General features: G+C 44.4%; 1 protein-coding gene across 3 annotated transcripts in view; it reads right to left on the bottom strand.

Annotated features, from left to right (window-relative positions):
* Positions 1–22,816, bottom strand: part of PCSK7 (proprotein convertase subtilisin/kexin type 7) — a 222,888-nt gene that overhangs the window by 185,074 nt on the left and 14,998 nt on the right. For 2 of the 3 annotated variants that reach the window (XM_073602365.1, XM_073602366.1), the window contains exon 2: positions 17,136–17,620. In XM_073602365.1, the coding sequence (XP_073458466.1) occupies positions 17,136–17,573 (438 nt within the window). In that variant the 5' untranslated portion in view covers positions 17,574–17,620. Of the gene's footprint in view, positions 1–17,135; positions 17,621–21,110; positions 21,207–22,816 lie in introns of all 3 variants that reach the window. The other variant, XM_073602367.1, reaches the window with a different exon arrangement.

The following is a 22,816-nucleotide window of genomic DNA, read 5'->3' as shown; positions in this document are numbered from 1 at the left end:
TCTATGGTCAGCTGGCAGAGCCACCAGCTCCATTATCAGGTTCCCCAGTGGGACAGGAAAGCCAGAGAAAACCCAAATAAGACGACGGGGGGATCATTCCCTCCCACTGCATATAAAAGCAGTCTAGCGGCTAATTACCCACTAGGATTGCTTTTACATGAAAGCCGACCGATGGCTGAAAAGAACGATACCAAGATGATACCTAAACCTGCAGGCATCATTCGGGTATACCCACTCAAATTCCAGCTCCATACTGTCCTTGTTGGGCATATATTGTAATGTTCTTTTTTTCCATACACCAAATAACACCAATGAAGTGAACAGTGAAAAATCTGAAAACTGCAATTGGTCACACAGTGACAGGGAGTGAAGGGTTTAACTGGGGGGGGGGGGCAATCGGGGGGTGACAAGTGTGCCAACACGTACTGTGTCAGTGTAGTGTTGGTGCAACTCACTGTAAGACGTCCTCGGAAAATAATTCCAGAAAGGGAGATGACCTCACTTCCCCTGCCTGTGTTTACACTTACAGGCAGAGGAAGCATTTTCATTCGCCAGAATCGATCAGCAGGTCCAGGCCACAAATCATTGCCTGGACCTGAAGACTGATCAGTTCTGCAACGAATCTGATCGCCGCAAACGACGTACGGGTACGTGATTTTGTGCACCCATGTCACTTTGCCGACGTATATCGGCGTGAGTCAGTCTCCGAGTGGTTAACTAACAAATCTTACAGGTAGAACATGTTCCTGAAGGTGAACTTCGCATTTAACCCTTTCACAGCCAGAACAGTTTTTTGCCTTTTTTGCACGTTTAAAAAAAAAAAAAAAAAAAATCATATGTGGCCTGAAAGTGGATGTAAAAACAGATTTTTTTTTTTTTTTTTTTTATCTTAATGCATTCTATGCATTAACCTCTTGGCGAAGGCGCCTCATGGCCCTTTAAGAGGTTTATGACGTCGGGAGGTGGGGCGGGGCCTAAGACCACGTGACCGCCGTGATTGGCTGTCACATGACCTGAAAAACTGCCGATCGCAAGGACCGAGCAGGAGCTTTCAGTCAGGCGATAACTGTGCTGGGTGCGCGCACAATTCAAGCAAATATGCAGCCCTTCGGCACTAAGGACCAGGCACCAAGAGGCCACATATTTGCGTATGGCCGGTGCCAAGAGGTTAAGATAAAAAAAACCTTGTGTGCATCAGCCCCCCCAGTACCCACCTGAGCCCCATCTCGATCCAGTTATGTTGCAAATGAGAGCCTTGGCTGTCTGCGGACTCTCTCTCATTGGCTGAGACAGCAGCAGGCACCACTGGCTCCCGCTGCCGTCAAAGGCAGCAAGCCAATGAGGAGAAGGAGAAGGGGCGGGGCTCGCCTCAGGTGCCCCATAGCAAGCTGCTTGCTATGAGTGAACTCCACAGCGGGGGGTGTGGGAAGCCAGGAGTGCCAGCAAAGGACCTGAGAAGAGGAAGATCAGGGCTGCTCTGTGCAAAACCACTGCACAGAGCAGGTAAGTATGATATGTTTGTTTTTAAACAAAAAAAAAAAAACAAACAAAAAAAAACAAGAAAAAATTTAGACTTTAATATCACTTGAAGATTTCATAAAACCCCCAAACATTTTCTAAAAGCAGACACCCGAGAGAATAAAATAGTGGTAGTTCCAATTTTTTATGTCACATGATTTTACCGTAAAGGTCTAGGAAACAAAAGAATTCAGTAAAAACACACATTAAGTTTAGGGGGCACAAAAACGCAATAAATTACCTATTTTTTTGGTAAAAAATAAAAGCAGAGGTTGCAGAGTGTAAAAAGATACCCAACATGTCAAACCTTAACCACTTCAATACCAGGCACTTACCCCCCTTCCTGCCCAAGCCAATTTTCAGCTTTCTGCACTGTCGCTGTTTAAATGACAATTGCGCGGTCATGCTACACTGTACCCACACAGAATTTTTATCATTTCATTCCCACACATAGAGCTTTCTTTTGCTGGTATTTGATCACCTCTGCAGTTTTTATTTTTTGCTAAAAAAATAAAAAAGACCAAAAATTTTGAAAAAAAAAAATATAAAAGTTTTGCTTTTGTTTGTTATAAAATTTTGTAAATAAGTAAGTTTTCTCCTTCACTGATGGGCACTGATAAGATGGCACTGACAAGGCGGCACCAACGATGGCCACTGATATGCAATACCGATGGACATTGATAGGCAGCACTGAAGCCACTCATGGGTGGCACTGGTGGGCACTGATAGGCGACACTGATGGGCACTGAAAGGCTGCAAAGATGGGTACTTATGGGTGGCGCTGATAGGTGGCACTGCTGGGCATTGATACGTGGCACTGATTGGCACTGATATGCGGCACTGATAGGCATCCCTGGTGGCACTGGCAGTGGTAGGCATTGTGAGTGGGCATTGATTGGCAGCTGCCTTGGCACAGATTTGCATTTCCCTGGTGGTCTGGGTGGGCATACATGGTGGTCCAGTGTGGATGTCCATCCTGGTGGTCCTGGGCGGCATGATGGTGGTCCTGGGTGGGATCCGATGGGGGGCTGTGCTGATAAACAATCAGCACAGCCCCCCGTCAGGAGAGCAGCCGATCAGCTCTCCTCTACTCACGTCTGTCAGACGCGAGTGAGGAAAATACGATCAACGGCTCTTCCTGTTTACATGTTGATCAGCCGTGATTGGACACGGCTGGTCACGTGGTAAAGAGCCTCCGTCAGAGGCTCTTTACCGAGATCGGTGTAGCAGTGTGTCAGACTGACACACCGCGCCACCGATCACCGCGATGCGCGTCCCCACTGGTGCGAGGTGGCTGTTATCCTGCTGGACCTCATATGACACCCAGTCAGGATAACGCAACCACCGCCCGGCTGTCATTTTGCTATAGGCCCGGGCGGGAAGTGTTTAAACATGTCACTACCCTAAATTTTCCATAGACGCTATAAAAGCCCCATATAGGTCATCAGTTTAGTGCAACAAATGTGGTTTGGTGGAAGAATTATTGCTCTCATTCCAGCGTGCGCAGCGTTATGTAACGTGTATCACAATCAACGTTTTCAATGGTCGGGAAAACTGAACAGGGGGGCACTTCCGGGTCAACAACTAGAAGGGGAGGAGAGCAGCAGATGTGTATCCGCTCTCCTTTCTCCCCTCTCCATGGCGGCACCCGCTATGCCGTTCAGGGGCCTGCAGATGAGCAAGTGGAGCCCAGAATACATAGCGGGGGTGTGGGGAGAATTCGGGCAGCAGCCCAAGCTCCAAGACAAAATTTGTGGTTACCATGGCGACCTGGCATTTGTTGAGCCCTGCTGTAAAAAATTATTTAAAAAAAGCAGCCCACAGTGTTTATCAATAACATTGCTTAGCTCATGGGTAGGCAACCTTTTGAGCACAGTGTGCCCAAAAATGTTTTCAAAGAAATTGAACGTGCCGATTTTATAACAAAAAAAAAAAAAAGTCAACTTCACACTCTCAATCATGAAAAGGATTTTTTATAAAGTAAATGCTGTAAACTACTTTAGTAGTGAGAAATTAAACATCCTGCACTCTCACACCTCAGATCAACTCCAACTCCTGCAACTACACACCTCAGATCACTGTCCCTCCTGCAAATCTGTTTTACCACTGTACCCTCCCCTGCACATCTGCCCCACCACTGTACCACCCTGCTCATCTGCCCCACCACTGTACCCCCTTTCTCATCTGCCCCACCAATGTACCCCCTGCTCTTCTGCCCCACCACTGTAACCCCCTGCTCATGTGTTCCACCGATGTACCTCCTTACTCCTCTGCACATCTGCCCCACCACTGTAACCCCCTGCTCATTTGTCCCACCAAAGTACCTCCTTTCTCCGCTGCCCCAACACTGACCCCCCCCCCCCCCCCCGCTCATCTGTCCCACCACTGTAACCCCCTGCTCATCTGCTCTATCACTGTACCCCCTGCTTTTCTGTCCACCGCTGAACTCCCTTCTTATCCCTCCCACCACTGTACCTCCTGCAGATCTGCCCCACCACTGTACCCCCTTCTTGCTCTTCTGTCCCACCACTGTAACCCCCTGCTCATCTGCCCCATTAATGTACCTCCCTGCACATCTGCTCCACCGCTGTATCCCCATGCTCTTCTGTCTCACTACTCAATCACCTTCTCATCTGTCCTAACACTGAACCCAGCTGCTCATCTGCCCCACCACTGTACCTAGCTTTCAAATCTGCCCTACCAAATTTACCTCCCACACATCTGTCTCACCTCTGTACCCCTCTGCTCTTCTGCCCCACCTCTGCTCTCTCTGCTCTTCTGCCCCACCACTGTAACCCCCTGCTCATCTGTCCCACCAATACACCTCCTTTCACATCTGCCCCACTGCTCTACCCCCCTGCTTTTCTGTCCCACCACTGAACCCCCCTGCTCATCTGGCCCAACACTGAACCCCCCCTGCTCATCTGGCCCAACACTGAACCCCCCTGCTCATCTGGCCCAACACTGAACCCCCCTGCTCATCTGGCCCAACACTGCTCATCTCTTCATCCACTGCATCTCCCTGCACATCTGTCCCATCGCTGTAACCTCCTGCTCATCTGTCCCACCTCTGAAACCCTCCTGCTCATTTTCCCCACCGCTTTACCCTCCTGCTCATCTGCTTCACCGCTGTACCCTCTTCTCATCTATGATATGCAGAGTGGTGAAAGGAAGCAGAGATGAGACACATCTACCTGTCCTGGCACACTCATCCTGCTGATCCAACTCTCGCATCCAACCCACGTGCTTGTATGTAATGTCACCTACAAGCATATGGAATGGATGTGCAACGGTGAGCTCAGGTCAGGAGCATTTTCAAAAGTTGGGCCCCCGCAACTATGAAAAAGTGGTTGGGTGTGATTTTTGTTGCTCTGAATACTGGCTGTGGCTTAACGGGACACAGAGTGCAGGGGTTCAGTGGTAAATGATGCAAAGGTTCAGGAATAATTTCAACAAAGTTCCCAGAAAGTTCCCAGAAGCTCAACAGTAATTCCACAAACTGTCACCTGATTGTGGTTTTCTCAATCAGTGAAATCCCTACTTTCTGAGATTGGTAGTGGCAACCAAGCGAGTCATCTTCCTCCAGATGGTGGGTGGGGCTAGCAGGACTGTGATTGGCTTTAGCAGTGGACAATGACAGTCCCCCCCCCCCCCCCCAAGCAGAACTGCATCCAAACTCTTCCCCATCACAAGCAGCATGAATCTATATTTCTAACAAATAAGATAAGTGGCTTAGTAGATGTATTTTTAGCTATATCTATCTACATTATTGTAACAAAAAGTCCACCTCATTTGTTAACTTTCTACTCCACAACCTTTCACATCTGTTGTTAAAGTGGTTAGCTCACTACATGAAGGTAGAAGGTCACAGGACTTCTGGTAGATTGTCTCTTAAAAAAAAAGATGCAGAAACAAATACTAAGTATGTGGGAAATGAACATGAATTCCAGCGATGTCTTTTCTATCATGCCCGTATAAACACAAAATCTGCCACCGGCATTCTTCCAGTGTAGCTAGGAAAACATTTTGCCTTTACTGTACATTGTATTAAATGAAATGTAGAGTAGAGGTCGACCGATATATCGGCCGGCCGATATATCGGCCGATATTTGGCGTTTTTTACTTAATCGGCATCGGCCGATTGTGCTGATAAAAAAGGCCGATTATAACTTCAGCCGTGACTTGCAAATGACTTCTGTAATAGAAGTTAATGCAAGTTTCCTAAGGTTACCTGTGGAAGAGGATTCTCTCCTCCTCCGGGCAGCCTGCCAAGTCTGATAAGAAGATACATTGTATCTTTCAGGTTCTTTTTATCAATAGACTGAACTCAGTGTGTAGAAGTTCTCAGTTTAACCATTTAAAGACTAAATCTTTTCTGACACTTATTGCTTACAAGTAAAAATCCTGTATTTTCTGCTAGAAAATCACTTAGAACCCCCAAACATTATATATATTTTTTTAGCAGAGACCCTAGGGAATAAAATGGTGATTGTTGCAATATTTTATGTCACACAGTATTTGCGCAGCGGTCTTTCAAACGCAATTTAAAAAAAAAAATACAGTAATGAATTAAAAAAAAAAACCTAAGCAGTAAAGTTAGCCCATTTTTTTTCGTCCAAAAGTTTTGATTACCTGTTTTTGTGTATTTATTATTTAAGATATTTTTTTTGTTTTTTTTGTTTTTTCTAAATTATACATACAAGAGAACTGATTGAAGGTTTGTTTTGTTTAATGTTTAAATGAAAAAAAATTTCTGTATTACTTAAGGCTGCTTTCACACTGGAGCGGGCATGCGTTGATGGTAAAACGCTGCTAGTTTTAGCGGTGCTTTACCGTCATTTTAGAGGCGCTATTCGGCTGCTAGCGGGGCGCTTATAACCCAGCTAGCGGCCGAGGAAGGGGTTAAATGTGCCCCTGAAGCGCCGCTGCCAAAACGCTTTGCAGGCGCTTCGGCAGCGGTGCGCATTCATTTCAATGGGCAGGAGTGGTGGAGCAGCGGTATACACCGCTCCAAAGATGCCGTTTGCAAGATTTTTTTTTTACATCCTGCCAGTGCATCGCCTCAGTGTGAAAGCACTCGGGATATCACACTGAGACTGCAGGGGAGCCGTTTTACAGGCACTTTACAGGCGCTCTTTTTAGCCCAAAAGTGCCTGAAAAACGCCCCAGTGTGAAAGGGGTCTAACTGTTAGATTTTATGAGATGAAGGGAAAAAAGAAAGGAAAAAAAAAAAAAAAATCGGCCAAATATATCGGCCCAAAAAAATCGGCATCACATATCGGCCATCGGCCACCGCGATTTCTAAATATCGGCATCGGGCAGAGAAAAACCCATATCGGTCGACCTCTAATGTAGAGTAGGCGTTTTTCCTTTTTATAGCTTTGTAAAACTAAATGTAGTCTACAACTAGCTGGTGTGCATACAATAAGCTCTGCAGATCGTAGCTCTGGAAACATCCTTGTATGTCCAAAGAGAACAATGTAAACATCATGGTTCGGCCACAGTAGAGACGGATGTCCCTGTTTTTAACATACGGAACACTGTCCTGATCTAAAAGATCTCTAGAGTTAGCAAACCCCAATCCTTCCAATATGCATGCTCTACCAAATGAAAACTGAGACACACATTAATTTGTAATGTAGATGAAACACGCAGGTCAAATAATAATAATCAGATGGAACCTCCCTTTCAAGTGAGTGACTTTAACCAAACATACAGGGCTCAGGGATATTTAAGTGTGCTTTCCTAGACCTCTAAGGATCCCTCAATCTTTTCCTCCATAACATTTTATAGCTTTACCTGTACCTTCAAAAAGAATTTTTCACAAACTTGAATACAGCCACATCCACCCTACCATTTTGCCCATGGTTTAAAGACTTTTAGCCTAAATTACAAACATAAAAATAAAACAAAAAGAGCACAAGGAACATAACATGGTTAGTATAATATGACCCTTGTGCTGATTCTTCTTGGTTTAGGAGAAATGTTTGTCTTTCCTACCGCACCTTCCAATAATCTTCTGGTGCAGTGAGGGTTAATGCAACTGAGGGGCTGTCAGGAGCCCTTTCAATCATGCAGTTCGATCATATGCGCGTCTATTCTGCACCACTGTGCCATTCATAGAAGCCATTACTGCTTCAATGAATGACACAAGATTTCTGAATGGGGGACTTTATTGATATTGATTATTGAAATCACTTTGAAGCAACCTGTCAAATAAAGAAAACTTTTTTTTTTTTTTAAATGTTCCCGTTTAACCCCCTTCTTAACCCATAATTTACTCTAATCAGCCTGAATTGCCCCCTTATTCTACTTCTCCATTTAAATTAAATAATTTTCCTGCTGACTTTTTTTTTTGTTCACTTCTATTTTATAAACTACAGTAATAACTCAAACTTTTTTTTTTTTTTTTTTTTTTGCTTGCTTTGTTCGTTATTTTTATACCTTTAACATATATTTAGACGTTTCACATAAAAAAATAAACAGATTTTCTTTGTAAATAACGTTTGTATTTGTACCATTTTGGTTAATGCTTTGTACCATTTCTGACAGCTGAAGTGTAAACAAAACAGTTGCGGTAGGAATCAGGTAAAAAAAAAAAAAAAAAAAAAAAAAGTATTGGCACTTGTAAGTGAAGAAAAACCAATGAGTCTCTTAATGAAGGTGAAAACTGAACATTAACCACTTGCCGACCACCTCACGACGATATACGTGGGCAGAATGGCACGGGCAGGCAGAGTAATGTATGGGTACATTGTGCGCAACCCCCCCCCCCGGTGCCCGAGGCAGTCGGCATAGTTCCAGGAGCGATCTGTCCTGAGGGGGAGGCCACTGATTCATGGCCTCTCCCTCACGATCGCTCCTGGCGAATGAGAAGCTTCCTCTGCTTCTGAAACTGTAAACAGAAGCAGAGGTAGTGATGTCATCTCTCCTCGTGGAGCCTTATCGTTCCGGCGCCCGATGAGAGAAGACTTCAATGCGAGTTACGCCAACAGCACACTAACACCAGTACACATAGGCACACAAATCACCCCCCAATCACACCCCTGCACTCCCTGTCACAGTGACACCAAAAGCAGTTTTCATTTTTTTACTGATCACTGCAATGGTGTCATTTTGTGACTATTATAAGTGTTAGGGCAGTTAGTGGTAGGCCCCTTTAGGTCTAGGGTACCCCCCCAACCCCCCCAATAAAGGTTTAACCCCTTGATCACCCCCCAGTTAACCCTTTCATCCCTGTCGCCAGTGTCACTAAGCGCTCTTTTTTCTGATCGCCATATTAGTGACGCGGGTGACGCTAGTTAGCCTGTTAGTTATTTAGGTTCACCGTCAGGTTTTTATAGCGTCAGGTACCCCCATATACTACATAATAAAGGTTTTAACTCCCTGATCTCCCCCTAGTTAACCCTTTCACCCCGTCACCAGTGATCACCATATAAGTGTTACGGGTGACGCTGGTTAGTTACTTCGTTTTTATAGCATCAGGGCACCCGCCATTACCCAATAAAGGTTTAACCCCCTGATCGCTCGGCGGGTGATTAAAGTTAGGTTTTAGCATCAGTTAGGGTCTGCGTCACCCCAGACAGAAGTCAGATTAGTGCCAGTAGCGCTAACATCCACCTCCCTTAGTGGTATAGTGTCTGAACGGATCAATAACTGATCTGATCAGATCTATACTAGCGTCCCCAGCAGTTTAGGGTTCCAAAAAATGCAGTGTTAAGGCCCATACACACGATCTGACTTTTTGACAACAAACATGCAAATTAGCTGTTTTGGAGCAACATCCGACCATGTGTACGCTCCATCGGACAAACTTTTTCTGTTTCCATCGGGCTTTTGTTGGCTGTGCGAATGCACAAACTTTCCGGCAACAAAAGTCCGATGGAGCAAAGTCCGATCGTGTGTACACAAAACCAATGGACTTTTGTACAAACTACAGTACGCAGCCGCGAGAATGTTTCCAGCGCGATCCCATCGCGCTGGTTCTCGGCAAAAGGGTACTGTACATCTCGCGCTGGCTGCAATAGGAAAAACACATTTTCCTACTGCGGCGGGCGCGAGAGGGAATCCCCCTCTGGGGGAATACCAGGCGGTATGGATTTTAAGTCCCGGGGCATGCTCCGATGACCACACCACCTTATGACGTCACAGTCCCAGCATGCCCCAGGACTGTGACATCATAAGGGGGCGGAGTCACCGCCTATATAAGTCATTGCGGAACGCTCAGACAGCATTACAGTGGGAGAGAGCGTCGTGTCAACATCGGAAGAAGAGAAGAGGGAAGAAGACGATGCAGAAGTCTGCTAGCAAAAGAGCGGCAGAAGATAGCGGAGGAGCCGGCAGAAGAACCGGACACCGGGAGAAGAGGCCAGAGAGCGGGAGAAGAACCGGACACCGGGAGAAGAGGCTGGAGAGAGCGGCGAAGTCGGAAGAAGACCCCCGAAGTCGGAAGAAGACCCCAGGAGCTGTCTAATAAATTACTATAAAAACCTGTGTAGTTTTTTTTTTAATTGACACTTTTTTCCCTAGGTGAATGGGTAGGGGTACGATGTACCCCATACTCATTCACATAGGGTGGGGGGCCAGGATCTGGGGGCCCCCTTATTAAAGGGGGCTTCCGAATTCCGATAAGCCCCCGCAGACCCCGACAACCAAAGGCCAGGGTTGTCGGGAAGAGGCCCTTGTCCTCATCAACATGGGGACAAGGTGCTTTGGGGGGGGCCCCCAAAGCACTCACCCCCCATGTTGAGGGCATGCGGCCTGGTACGGCTTGGCGGGGGGGGCGCTCTCTTGTCCCCACCCCCTTTCCCGACTGGCCGGGCTGCGTGCTCGGATAAGGGTCTGGTATAGATTTTGGGGGAACCCCCACGCCGTTTTTTCGGTGTAGGGGTTCCCCTTAAAATCCATACCAGACGTAAGGGCCTGGAATGGCCCTGGAGGGGAACCCATGCCTTTTTTTTTTTTTTAATTTAAAATTTGGCGTGCAGTTCCCCCTCAAGATTCATACCAAACACAGTGCCTGGCATTGGCGGGGATCCAAGTCGGATCTGCGCACCAGTGTGAATCCGGCTCGCAAGGTGTCAATCTCGCCGATAAAAGCGTCGAGATTGACACAATATCAGACAACAATACAGAACAATACAGAAGTTGACCAAAGGGTGGTGGTAAAGAGCTGAAAAACCACGTGATTAGTTGGCTGAAAAAGTTCTGCCATGTGTATGCAATACAAACTTATGGCCAACGCCCTTTGTACAAAAATCCAAGGGAAAGTTTGTACAAAGTCCTATCGTGTGTATGAGGCTTTAGTGGGATCAGCCCAGATACCTGCTAGCACCTGCGTTTTGCTCCTCCACCCAGCCCACCCAAGTGCAGTATCGATCGATCACTGTCACTTACAAAACACAACACATAACTGCAGCGTTCGCAGAGTCAGGCCTGATCCCTGCGATCGCTAACAATTTTATTGGTAGCGTTTGATACAGTTGCTGACAGCATAGGAGCTTTTTTTCCTGTGAGTCTCACTAGTGTACCGGTAAATTTTGAGCTCAAAATTGCAAATCGAAGGTACAGTAGTGAAGAGGCTTACACATTTCTGAGCACGACAGATAGTGAATAGGAAGTCACTCATCTGTTAGATTTAGGCTCAGAATACGATCCTGTAGACAACAGCGGCTCCAAGATAGAGAGCTCTGACGACGGAGTTGTGGTCCCTGTCAAGGTCAGGCGTACCAGACCCCGATCTTCTTCTGCTGTTGTTGAGGTGCAAGAACCGCAGGGCTCTCGTATGGAGCAGAGAAGTACTAGTGCCGCTCATCCTTCTGGTGAACTGGCAAGCACCAGTGGCCTAGTACACCCTGGTCGTACATCCAGCACTGCAGTATCACGTGGTGACGTGGCGAGTCCCATAAGTGCAGTTCAAGCTGGCGAGGTGGCAAGCACAAAGTAGTGTCCCGCTGCCACCAAGAAGACAAAGACAGGCTGGTCGTGCCCATAGTGTCCTTCCTACAGAATTTGCCAATCCTAATTGGGAGCCCACCACTTCTGCAGCACCCGTACCATTCACTGGCCAACCCGGAATTCAGGTGGAAACAGTTGATTTTATGTCACTTTTTTATTCGCTGTTTTTTACAGGAGATCTCTATAGAGCTATTGTGGACCAAAGTAATTTGTATGCTGGTCAATTCATCGCTGCTAATCCCCAGTTGTCCTCCCTTGCCAGAGATTGGAAACCAATTACAGTCTCAGAATTTAAGACCTTCCTGGGCCTATCCCTCCTCATGGGCGTAACTAAAAATAGCGAGTTGCGGTCATATTGGTCCACTGACCCAATTCACCATACGCCCGTGTTCTCTGCTTCCATGGCTAGGGCACAATACGAGCAGATCTTGCGGTTCATGCACTTCAACGACAATGAACTCTGTCGTCCTCGTGGAGACCCTGGATACAATCGGCTCTACAAAATTTGGCCCCTCGTAAACCACTTCAACCAACGTTTTGCAGCCTTGTTTACTCCCTATCAAGTTAACTGCGTTGCTGAGTCCCTGATTAAATTTTCTGGCCACTTGTCTTTAAAACAGTATCTTCCCAGCAAGTGTGCCAGATACGGGGTCAAGATGTATAAGCTCTGTGACAGGGCCACAGGCTATACATATAGTTTTAAGGTTTACGAGGGAAGAGATAGTAGAGCCGCCGAACTGCCCAGATTACATAGAGAGCGCTGGCAAGATTGTGTGGGACTTGGTGTCACCCTTATTCGGAAAGGGGTACCATTTGTATGCGGACAATTATTACACAAGTGTGCCACTTTTTAGTCACTTGTTTGATCATCAGATTGGCACATGTGGCACTGTGCGACCAAATCACCGGGGCTTACCCCAGCGGCTTGTAGATTTCCATCTTAGGCTGGGGGAGAGAGCCTGCTTTAAGTGTAACAATTTGCTCACTGTGAAGTGGAGGGATAATAAGAATGTTTTCGTTCTGTCTTCCCCTCACGTAGATACGATGGTCCAAATTCCTACGGCGACTGGTGTTGTGGAGAAACCCCTCTGTGTCCACAAATATAACCAAAATATGGGAGGGGTGGACCTCAGTGACCAGTTGTTGGCGCCGTACCTAGTTGCCCGTAAGGCCAGACGCTGGTACAAAAAAAGTGTCTGCTTATTTATTTCAATTGGCTTTGCTGAACGCTCATGTGCTATACAGAGCTTCAGGACGGACTGGATCCTTCCTTAAATTTCAGGAAGAGATCGTCAGAGCCCTTTTGTTTCCAGACGGTGCTTCACCTCACCTTCCCAATCCAAATTCAGTAAGTTGGCTTTGCCCATGCCTCTCAGCAAATAGCTTGGGGTGTCTACTTTCCAAAATGGGGTCATTTGGGGGGGGGGGGGTTGTGCTATCTTGGCATTTTATGGCCTTTGAAACTGTGATAGATAGTAAGGAGTAAAATCAAAAATTTTCGCCCTTAGAAATCCTGAAGGCAGTGCTTGGTTTTCGGGGTCCTGTAAAAGTCTCACACATGTGGTATCCCCGTACTCAGGAGAAGCAGCAGAATGTATTTTGGGGTGTAATTCCACACATGCCCATGGCATGTTTGAGCAATATATCATTTAGTGACAACTTTGTGCAAAAAAATTGTAATTTTTCTGCAACTTGTGTCAAAATATAAAATATTCCATGGACTCAAGATGCCTCCCAGCAAATAGCTTGGGGTGTCTACTTTCCAAAATTGGGTCATTTGGGGGTGGGGGGGGGGGGGTTGTGCTATCTGGTCTTCAAAACTGTGATGAGTAGTGGTAGGTAGTGAGGAGTGAAATCAAAAATTTATGCCCTTAGAAAGCCTGAAGGCAGTGGTTGGTTTTCGGGGTCCCGTACACGGAGGCTTCTCTCACACATGTGGTATCCTTGTACTCAGGATAAGCAGCAGAATGTATTTTGGGGTGTAATTTCACATAGAACCATGGCATGTGTGAGCAATATATCATTTAGTGACAACTTTTTGTAAAAATTTGTTTTTTTTGGGTTTGTTTTGTAATTTTTCAATCACTTGGGACAAAAAAAATTAAATATTCAATGGGGTCAGCATGCCTCTCAGCAATTTCCTTAGGATGTCTACTTCCAAAAATGGGGTCATTTGGGGGCAGTTTGTACTGCCCTGCCATTTTAGCACGTATATACGTATATTGACATTTTCTTTACCAAAGACATGTGGCTGAATACATTTTGGCCTAAATGTATGACTAAAATTGATTTTATTGGATTTTTCTTATAACAAAAAGTAGAAAATATCATTTTTTTTTCAAAATTTTCAGTCTTTTTCCGCTTATATCGCAAAAAATAAATATCGCAGAGGCAATCAAATACCATAAAAAGAAAGCTCTATTTGTGGGGAAAAAAAAGACGCAAATTTTGTTTGGGTACAGCGCAAGTACCAGTTAAAGCGACGCAGTGCCAAATTGTAAAAAGTGTTCTGGTCTTTAGGCAGCCAAATGGTCCGGGGCTGAAGTGGTTAAGAAAACAAAGATCATGACAACTGGTCCCATCAATCCTTTGCAAATAGAAGGAGAAGAAATGGAAATAGTGACAGATTTTACCCTTCTAGGCTCCAAGATTACGGTGGACGGTGACTGCAGCCATGAAATTAAAGCGATTGTAAATTCTCGTTTTTTTTCCCTCTAAAAATAACAAACATGTTATACTTACCTGCTCGGTGCAGTGGATTTGCACAGAGCGGCCCGGATCCTACTCTTCTCATGTCCCTCTTCGGCGCTCCCGGACCTTCCCTCCTGTTGAGTGCTCCCACAGCAAGCAGCTTGCTATAGGGGCACCCAAGCCAAGTCACAGCTCTGTGTCCACATTTAGACACGGAGTCCTGATTAGGCCACGTCCCCTCTCTCTCCTGATTGGCTAACTGACCTTGATTGACAGCAGCGGGAGCCAATGGCGCTGCTGCTGTTTCTCAGGCAATCAGGAGAAGAGTCCCTTACCTGGGGCTCAGGTAAGTATTAGAGGGTGCTGGGGCAGTGGCTGCACACAGAAGGTTTTTTATCTTAAGGCATAGAATGCAGTAAAAAAAAAAACCTTCTGACTTTACAACCCCTTTACGGGACGCTTGCTTCTTGGAAGGAAAGCAATGGCAAACCTAGACAACATTATAAAAAGCAGAGACATCACCCTACTGACAAAGTGCCGTATAGTCAAAGCTTTGGTATTCCCAGTAGTAACCAATGTCTCTAAAAGTTGGACCATAAGGAAGGCTGAACGCCAAAGAATTTATACTTTTGAATTATGGTGTGGGAGAAGACTCTTGAAAGTCCCTTGGATGGCAAGAAGATCAAACCAGCCAATCTTGAAGGTAATCAACTGTGAATATTCACTGGAAGGACAGATCCTGAAGCTGAAACTTGAATACTTTGGTCACCTAATGCGAAGAGAAGACTTATTGGAAAAGACCCCGATGCTGGGAAACATGGAAGGAAAAAGGAGACGAAGACGACAGAAAACAAGATGGATAGATAGCATCATGGAAACAATGAACATGAAGTTAAGCAAGCTCCAGGAGGCAGTGGAGAACAGAAAAGCCTGAAACGCTAAGGTCCATGAGGTGACGAAGAGTCAGACACAACTGAACAACTCCTCGCAAAAAAAAAAAAATGGTATTGATGCATTCCTAGTTTCTGTGATTCTACAGCGCCAGTGGTAACCCCAATGGAAAGAAACATATACAGAATGGGAAAAAACCTATTTCCTGATCAATGCAGGAATGGAAGTGGCACTGCCAAAGCTGTAAGTGATGTTCCTTGTACAGTACCGTGAGATTTTTGGGTTGAAATGCAACCATGGAACTGATGCACAAGGAGACCAAAGTTTAGTCTAAAGCTGCCCATACATGGTTCAGTTTTTTTCATTGAACCAGCTGGCTGAGTGAAAAAAAAATTAACTGATTCATCCTTGCACACATTTGGTGTGGATGTGGGAATCCTCCTCGCTGTGTCATTTTATTTTGGACAGTGGAGAGATTCCCCCACCTCCCCCCATCCAAATACACAAAGCAGGGTTGCAGCCTATTGGCTGCAGTGCCAATCCAACTGAAATTTCCCAGCAATCCAGTTTATGAGATGCCGACTGATACATCGACTTCTCATGAACGGGAATGGCCATATATTGATCAAAATTGGGCCGGTTCTTGCTGAACTTGCTGAATTCTGATGTATGGCCAGCCTAATTTTGGAGCACTGGTAACCCCCACCCAGCCACCTCTCACCACACTCAAAACATAAAGAGATCAAGAGACAAAAGTCTAGGGATCCCCAAAAAGATAAAAATAACAGTGCTGAGAGCCCTGATATTACCTAGTAGGCACAGAAAAAAGTGAATGATTCTGTTGGAGGGGGACTTTTTTTTTAACCTTTCTTGTGTGATTTTCTGTAGGTGGGATGGAGCAGCCTCTAGGTGGGTCATTTTATGCAAAATCTTTTAAACTTATTTTTTTTCTTTAAAAGGGATTTTAGTAATTTAGAACAGCAATATAAATATACAGCCCAAGATGGCACTTTCAACATTTCTGTATACTGGTGTGCATGTATATTATATATTTTTATTAATAAAAATGTACAGATCCACTAGTACAATCCACAAATTAGTAGGCAATTTTGAGGAGTTAGGTGCAAGCCGTAACACCCCCCCCCATAGCAGCTTTACCCTTTTTACCACCAAGATTTCCCATTTGTGCACCTTCAACCTACCCTGGGAGCAATCTCACTGTTGAGCCCATAAAAATCTAAAATTAGAAGTTAGAACCTTTGGCCCCTGTACAAATCATTAGTAAGACCTCATCTGGAATATGCAGTTCAGTTTTGGGCACCAGTTCACAAAAAAGATATCGGGGAACTGGAGAAAGTGCAGAGAAGGGCAACCAAACTGATAAGAGGCATGGAGGAGCTCAGCTATGAGGAAAGATTAGAGGAACTGAATTTATTCTCTTGAGAAGAGGAGATTAAGGGGGGATATGATCAACATGTACAAATATATAGGGGGTCCATATAGTGAACTTGGTGTTGAGTTATTAACTTTACGGTCAACACAGGGGACAAGGTGGCACTTTTTACGCATAGAGGAAAAGAGATTTCATCTCCAAATACAGAAAGGTTTCTACACAGTAAGAGATGTGAAAATGTGGAATAGACTCCCTCCAGGAGGTGGTTCCGGCCAGCTCAGTAGATAGTTTTAAAAGGGGCCTGGATTTTTTCCTAAATGTACATAATATAACTGGGTACTAACATTTATAGGTAAAGTTGATTCAGGGAAAATCCGATTGCCTCTTGGGGGATCAGGAAGCAATTTTTTTCCCTGCTGTAGCAAATTGGATCATGCTTTGCTGGGGTTTTTCGCCTTAACTCTGGATCGACAGTGGCTATAGGATTGTGTATATGGGATTGTATGATATTATTTTATTATTTTTATGGTTGCACAAGATGGTCTTTTTTTAACCTAACTATGGTCATTTGTATGATAGATGGACAAACTCTGAAACTCGAGTGCAGAGATCTGACCCCCGAATAGGTTTAAACACTGCTTTTCATATTGCATTAGAATTTCAAGATTCAAAGTAGAAGTCTTACCAAATGCCACTGTAATGGGTATTTAGGATCATTAAAGTGCAAGCTCCTTTTGGATCTCTTCAGTAGTTTTTGCTCTGAGAACCATCTCACGCTGTCATGTTGTGTGAAAAGGTCATGGATTGTCTTACGAACTTCGTCATGACAATGTGCATCACCTATATGTACAAACAGGTAATGGTCCTTTAATTCCCCTATAACACCTCGGTTTTCAAGCCCTGCAGCATCTGAAAGTTCTTTGGCAAGGGCATCCAACTCCTCTCTCCGTCCAGAGCCTTGAGAGGGGTCCAGACGGACAGCCCAGGTCAGCTCGTCTCCCAGACTTGTGGCACTGGCGTCGTTACTGGAGAGAAAGCAGGCAGCATGTGTGGAAGCCGAGAGGAAGACTGACCAGGTGAAAAGGCAACAAAGGCACATGTAGAAGCTGGAAAAATACAACATTGTGATGGCCCATTACACAGGAAACAACCCAGCGAGGGCATTGGGACCTGTGAGTAAAAAAAAAAAAAAAAAACACATAATTATCAATAATGTGTAGCCTGAGTCACCACATTAATACTCTCCACTATAAAATAACAATCTTTTATTTAACATAATGGGATTGATTTTCTAAAACAGGAGAGTGCAAAATGTGGTACAGCTGTGTCTGGTAGCCAATCAGCTTCTAACTTCAGCTTATTCAACTTAGCTTTGAGAAAAAATACCTGGAAAGTGATTGGTTTCTATGCAGAACTACATCAGATTTTTCACTCTCCAGTTTTAGTAAATCAGCCCCAATGTAACAAAAAGCAAAGTATTTTATGGTATAATATAGAATCAAAGAGCATATTATAAAATACAGTATGAAAGTTCCAGATCCCTGGCTATCATGCCATCCTGGCTTCAATACTATTTAGTTCGAACAAATAGTCGGAACAACAATGTAAGTGGACACTCACCCCCACGGGAGGTGCGGTCACAAGGTGGTCGGGCCTCCAGATGACTTCACTGGGTGGCCATGCCCCATGGCTATATAAGTAATGGCACACGGTGGACCTAGCATTACAGCGGGAGTGAGCTGGGAGGGAGAGGGAGAAGAACTGGCAGCGGAAGAAAACATCAGTGGAGGAAGAACCACCAGAGGATGAAGACATCGCCGGAGGGAGAAGAAATCTTAAGGAGAAGAGACGCCGGAGCTGCTTTAATAAATTACTTTGTCAAAAACCTGTGTACCGTTTTTATTTTTGGACACTTTTTTGGGGGGGGGAATGAGTACAATGTACCTCATACTTATTCACATAGGGTGGGGGGCTGTGATCTGGGGGCCCCCTTATTAAAGGGGACTTCCAGATTCCGATAAGCCCCCTGCATGCAGACCCCCACAACCACTGCCCAGGGTAGTCGGGAAGAGGCCCTTGTCCCCATCACCCACGTCCACATGTTGAGGGCATGTGGCCTGGTATGGTCCAGTAGGAGGGGTGCTTGTTCGCCCCCTCCCTTTCCTGACCTGCCAAGCTGCGTTCTCGGATAAGGTTTTGGTATGGATTTTGGGGGGACCCCCACACCATTATTTTTGGCGTGGGGATTCCCAATTAAAATTCATACCCTTCGGTCTGGTATGGTTTGAATGGGGAACTGTATGCCGTTTTTTTTTTGGTTTTTTGTTTTTTTTTTAAATTTTGGCGTGGGGTTCCCCTTCAAGATCCTCAGAGCACAATTTGCATGCCAAAGTCAGATCAGTTAAGACGATGATCCGACTTCAATGATATTCAATGGGCTGAAGTAGGATCAAAGTCAGACCAAAGTAGTGCAGGAACCTTTTTTAAAGTCGGACCAGTTAAGACAGCTCTCAGAGAATTATTGATCATATACATCATGCGACATGTGCTGCCAATGTTGAAGCGCTTTGTGGTACTAGTGTGAAACCCAGCCTTAGGTTGGGAAAACTTAAGATACAGAAAGGAGTTTAGCTGCTGAACCTCATTATCACACACCCTGCACCTGCCTCCCCCTCCAGGAGATTGCTTCCACCCACCTTTGAATTTGCATACAATCAACGAATACCGTTCTCAATTAATACACAGCCATTGATTGTTCTGTATCATTTTCTTGCTGTAGTACTGTAAACAGGAGAAGTGTCCTGGAAGTCTGTAAAGCTCACCATACACTATACAATCTTCTTTATATCTACCATCAACTATGTAGTGCAAGAGCCTGCCTGATTAGATACAGACTGGATAGATTGGGGTGTCCTAGTATATAGTTTTAGTAAATCTAACGCAGGCCATAGACGGTGCGAATTTCTTTCCTGCAACCCATTCGCACGATTCTCTCATTGGCAGACAGTGCTGACAGGGGAATCACTCCTGCCCTGCAATTATCTGCTCCCAGACGGGGCGGCAAGTTGATCGATCAATTAACTTGGTACGTTTAGCCTGCCCGCACACTGTTCGAATTTTGGCCAGTTCCTTGGCCGTCCATGGCCGGCCTAAATGAGGTTGTACACAGATTGTATATAGTGTATGGCCACCTTTATTCACCCAAAATAAACTAGTTTCACTTTTGGTGCCATTATTTGTTAATGGCACCCCAAACACACACACACACACACACACACACACACACACACTTTACCGTGTGAAAAACAAGCAACAAATGCAGCAAAACACACAGTAAAAAACATGCAAATAGCAACAGGCCAAACTGTCCCATAAACTACTTTGCCATATGTAGTGCAGCCAATTGAAATCACACACTGTCCTCATGACAGGGTCACTTTACGCTGAAAGTGTGTTTCTAAACTGAACATTCTACAGCAGGGTTAGGCAACCTCAGCTCTCCAGCTGTGGTGAAACTACAAGTTCTATGAGACATTGCAAGACCCTGACAATCACAGGCATAACTCCTAGAGGCAGAGGCATGATGGGAATTGTAGTTCACCACAGCTGGAGTGCCAAGGATGCCTACCCCTGGTCCACAGTATATTTGCATTTATGCTTTATTAATGAAGAGAGGACGCTTTTACTATCCTGGCCGAAAACTCTTAAATGACCAGCACTGTGTCTGTAACAACAAAACAGTGGCACATTCAGGATCACATATGCATGGAAGAGTATATACTGTAAGATGAAACCACAAAACCAATCCTGCAGCAACAAGTCAAATAAAAGACCAACAAAAGTTCATATATGTTACAGTCATTTAGAATCAGCTACAACCTAATGCATTGGATCAGCGTGTAAAAATGTATTCGTAGAGCTGTCAAATATCCACTAAAATTGGGAGGGTGCCAGAGGGGGTTCAGTCCATGTAGTCCAGGGGTCTTCAAACTGTGGCCCTCCAGTTGTTCAGGAACTTCAATTCCCATCATGCCTAGTCATGTCTGTGAATGTCAGAGTTTTACAATGCCTCATGGGAAGTGTAGTTCTGCAACAGCTGGAGGGCCGTAGTTTGAGGATCCCTGATGTAGTCCATGCTTCAAATGTTGACTTTCCAATGCTGCAGACAGAAGGAGAGATCACTTATAAAGCAAAGTGTGCTGGCACTAAAACAACTGACAGCAGCAGCCGATAGCTAGCTTCATCCATGCTGTACATTGGCGCCACTGAAAGGGAATCCTTCCCTGGTAGCAAGGTAGTGTGATTGGCAAAGCGTTCTGGAATGTCAAGCCTGAATGTGATCTCACAGAGTGGGAATATATAGATGTACTAAACCACCACAAATTAACCACTTCTCGACCACCCCATAGCAGATTTTAGGCTACAGGCGACCGTTCTGTGCAGAATCACAGCAGAAGCTGATCAGCAGGTGCCAGCCAATGGATGTTCGCCGGCATCCACTGATCATAGAGGGAAAAAAATCTATCACATCCCTTAGTAAAAACAGCACACATAGTACACAAAAACACTGGTTAGGCACACATTTAACTCTTTGATCGCCCTAGATGTTTAACCCTTTCCCAAGCAGTGTCATTAGTACAGTGACAGTGCATATTTTTACCTCGATCATTATATTAGTATCACTGGTTCCCACAAAGTGTCAGATTGTCCGCTGCAGCATCGCAGTCCCGCTATAAGTTGTTGATTGCTGCCATTACTAGTATCAAAAATAAAAAAATAATAATTCCAGTATACATCTCATAGTTTGTAGACACTATAACTTTTACGCAAACCAATCGATATACGCTACTTGGGATATTTGTTTACCAAAAATATGTAGCAGAATGTAAAGGAAAAAAGGGGGGGAAAATATGCCTATTTTATAGCCCCCCTCCCCACCCCCACCCTTTCCTCATGGGATCTGAGGCAGCGACATGTTATTTAAATAGTTTTGAAATTAAGACAATTTCATAAATTAGCATTAATTATCCAATAACATCTTATACAATTTTTCAAATTTAACTAAAGATTAGTCAGTTTAACCCACCAATGAATGTTTAAATATAAATAGGGGCTATTATTTATGACAGTTGGCAGTTGCCAGAAGAAACAGAAGAGGACAGCACCCCACCCCCCTCTCCCTTGTTGCGGCTTTTTTATGTGATGTACAATCCTTTCCTTGGAGTAAATTGTTTTTGTTTACTCAGAAGTGAGGATTTATTCAGCCTGAGCCGTAGTGACTAGGTTGATTTTATTTATTTATATTTTAAGTTAATGTTATAATAAAGTTATTTATAAATATTTTAGAAATGTATTAAACCAATAAAAACAGCCACGGCCGAAATATTTTATCCAATAAAATATAATTTATTTCAAAATTAAAATAGCTTGTCTGGACTAAATTTATTATATATAAACTTAAAAAAACATCTGCTGCCTTCTATCCCATACATATTTTCCTAAATTTATGAAGAAATTGGATTTTTTTAAATTTTTTTGGAGATGTTTTATAGTAGAAAGTAAAAAATAGTTTTTCCCAAAATTGTCGCCCTTTTTTTCTTTATATCGCAAAAAAATAAAAAACCCAGTGGTGATAAAATACCACCAAAAGAAAGCTCTATTTGTAAGAAAAAAATTACATATATGTATTTTGCATACAGCGTTGCATGACCGCGCAACTGTCAGTTAAAGTAAAGCAGCGCCATATCACAAAAAATGGCCTGGTCATGAAGGGGGGTAAATCTTCCAGAGGTCAAGTGGTTAATGAGGAATTATGAACTGGATAGAACTATCCCTTTCCAGATTTTCAACTTAATGGCTTTTACTTTTTCAATACCAAAAAAGGGTCTTTTTATTGATTACTCATTAGAAGTTAGGGTTCATTTTTGTTTTAAACAAAACGATCACTATTTTCCAATACATAAGGCCATTGATTTGTGGCCATTTAGGATTATTATTATTATACAGGATTCATATAGCGCCAACAGTTTGCACAGCGCTTTGAATTAGGGCAAACAGTACAGTTACAGAAGGAATCAGAAGACCCTGCTCATTAGAGCTTACAATCTAAAAAGGGATAGTCAAGTGATACAAAAGGTAATAACTGTGGGGGATGAGCTGATGGAGAAAAAGCTGAGTTAGACTTACCGGTAACTCCTTTTCTGAGAGTCTTCCAGGACAGCCCATGAGACCTTGGGCTCCTCCTACCAGGACAGGAAACAAGTTACCCCCACCAAATAAAAGGGCGGTCCTCCAGGCCCAGGTCTTCTCAAGAACCGTAGGACCCTGCAAAACATATGCATAATACACATAACTTCAGACAAAACA

The sequence above is a fragment of the Aquarana catesbeiana genome, linkage group LG10 (genome assembly GCF_042186555.1).
Source record: "Aquarana catesbeiana isolate 2022-GZ linkage group LG10, ASM4218655v1, whole genome shotgun sequence".
In the NCBI taxonomy this organism is placed as follows: Eukaryota; Metazoa; Chordata; class Amphibia; order Anura; family Ranidae; genus Aquarana; species Aquarana catesbeiana.
This window is presented reverse-complemented; position numbering and strand designations above follow the sequence as displayed.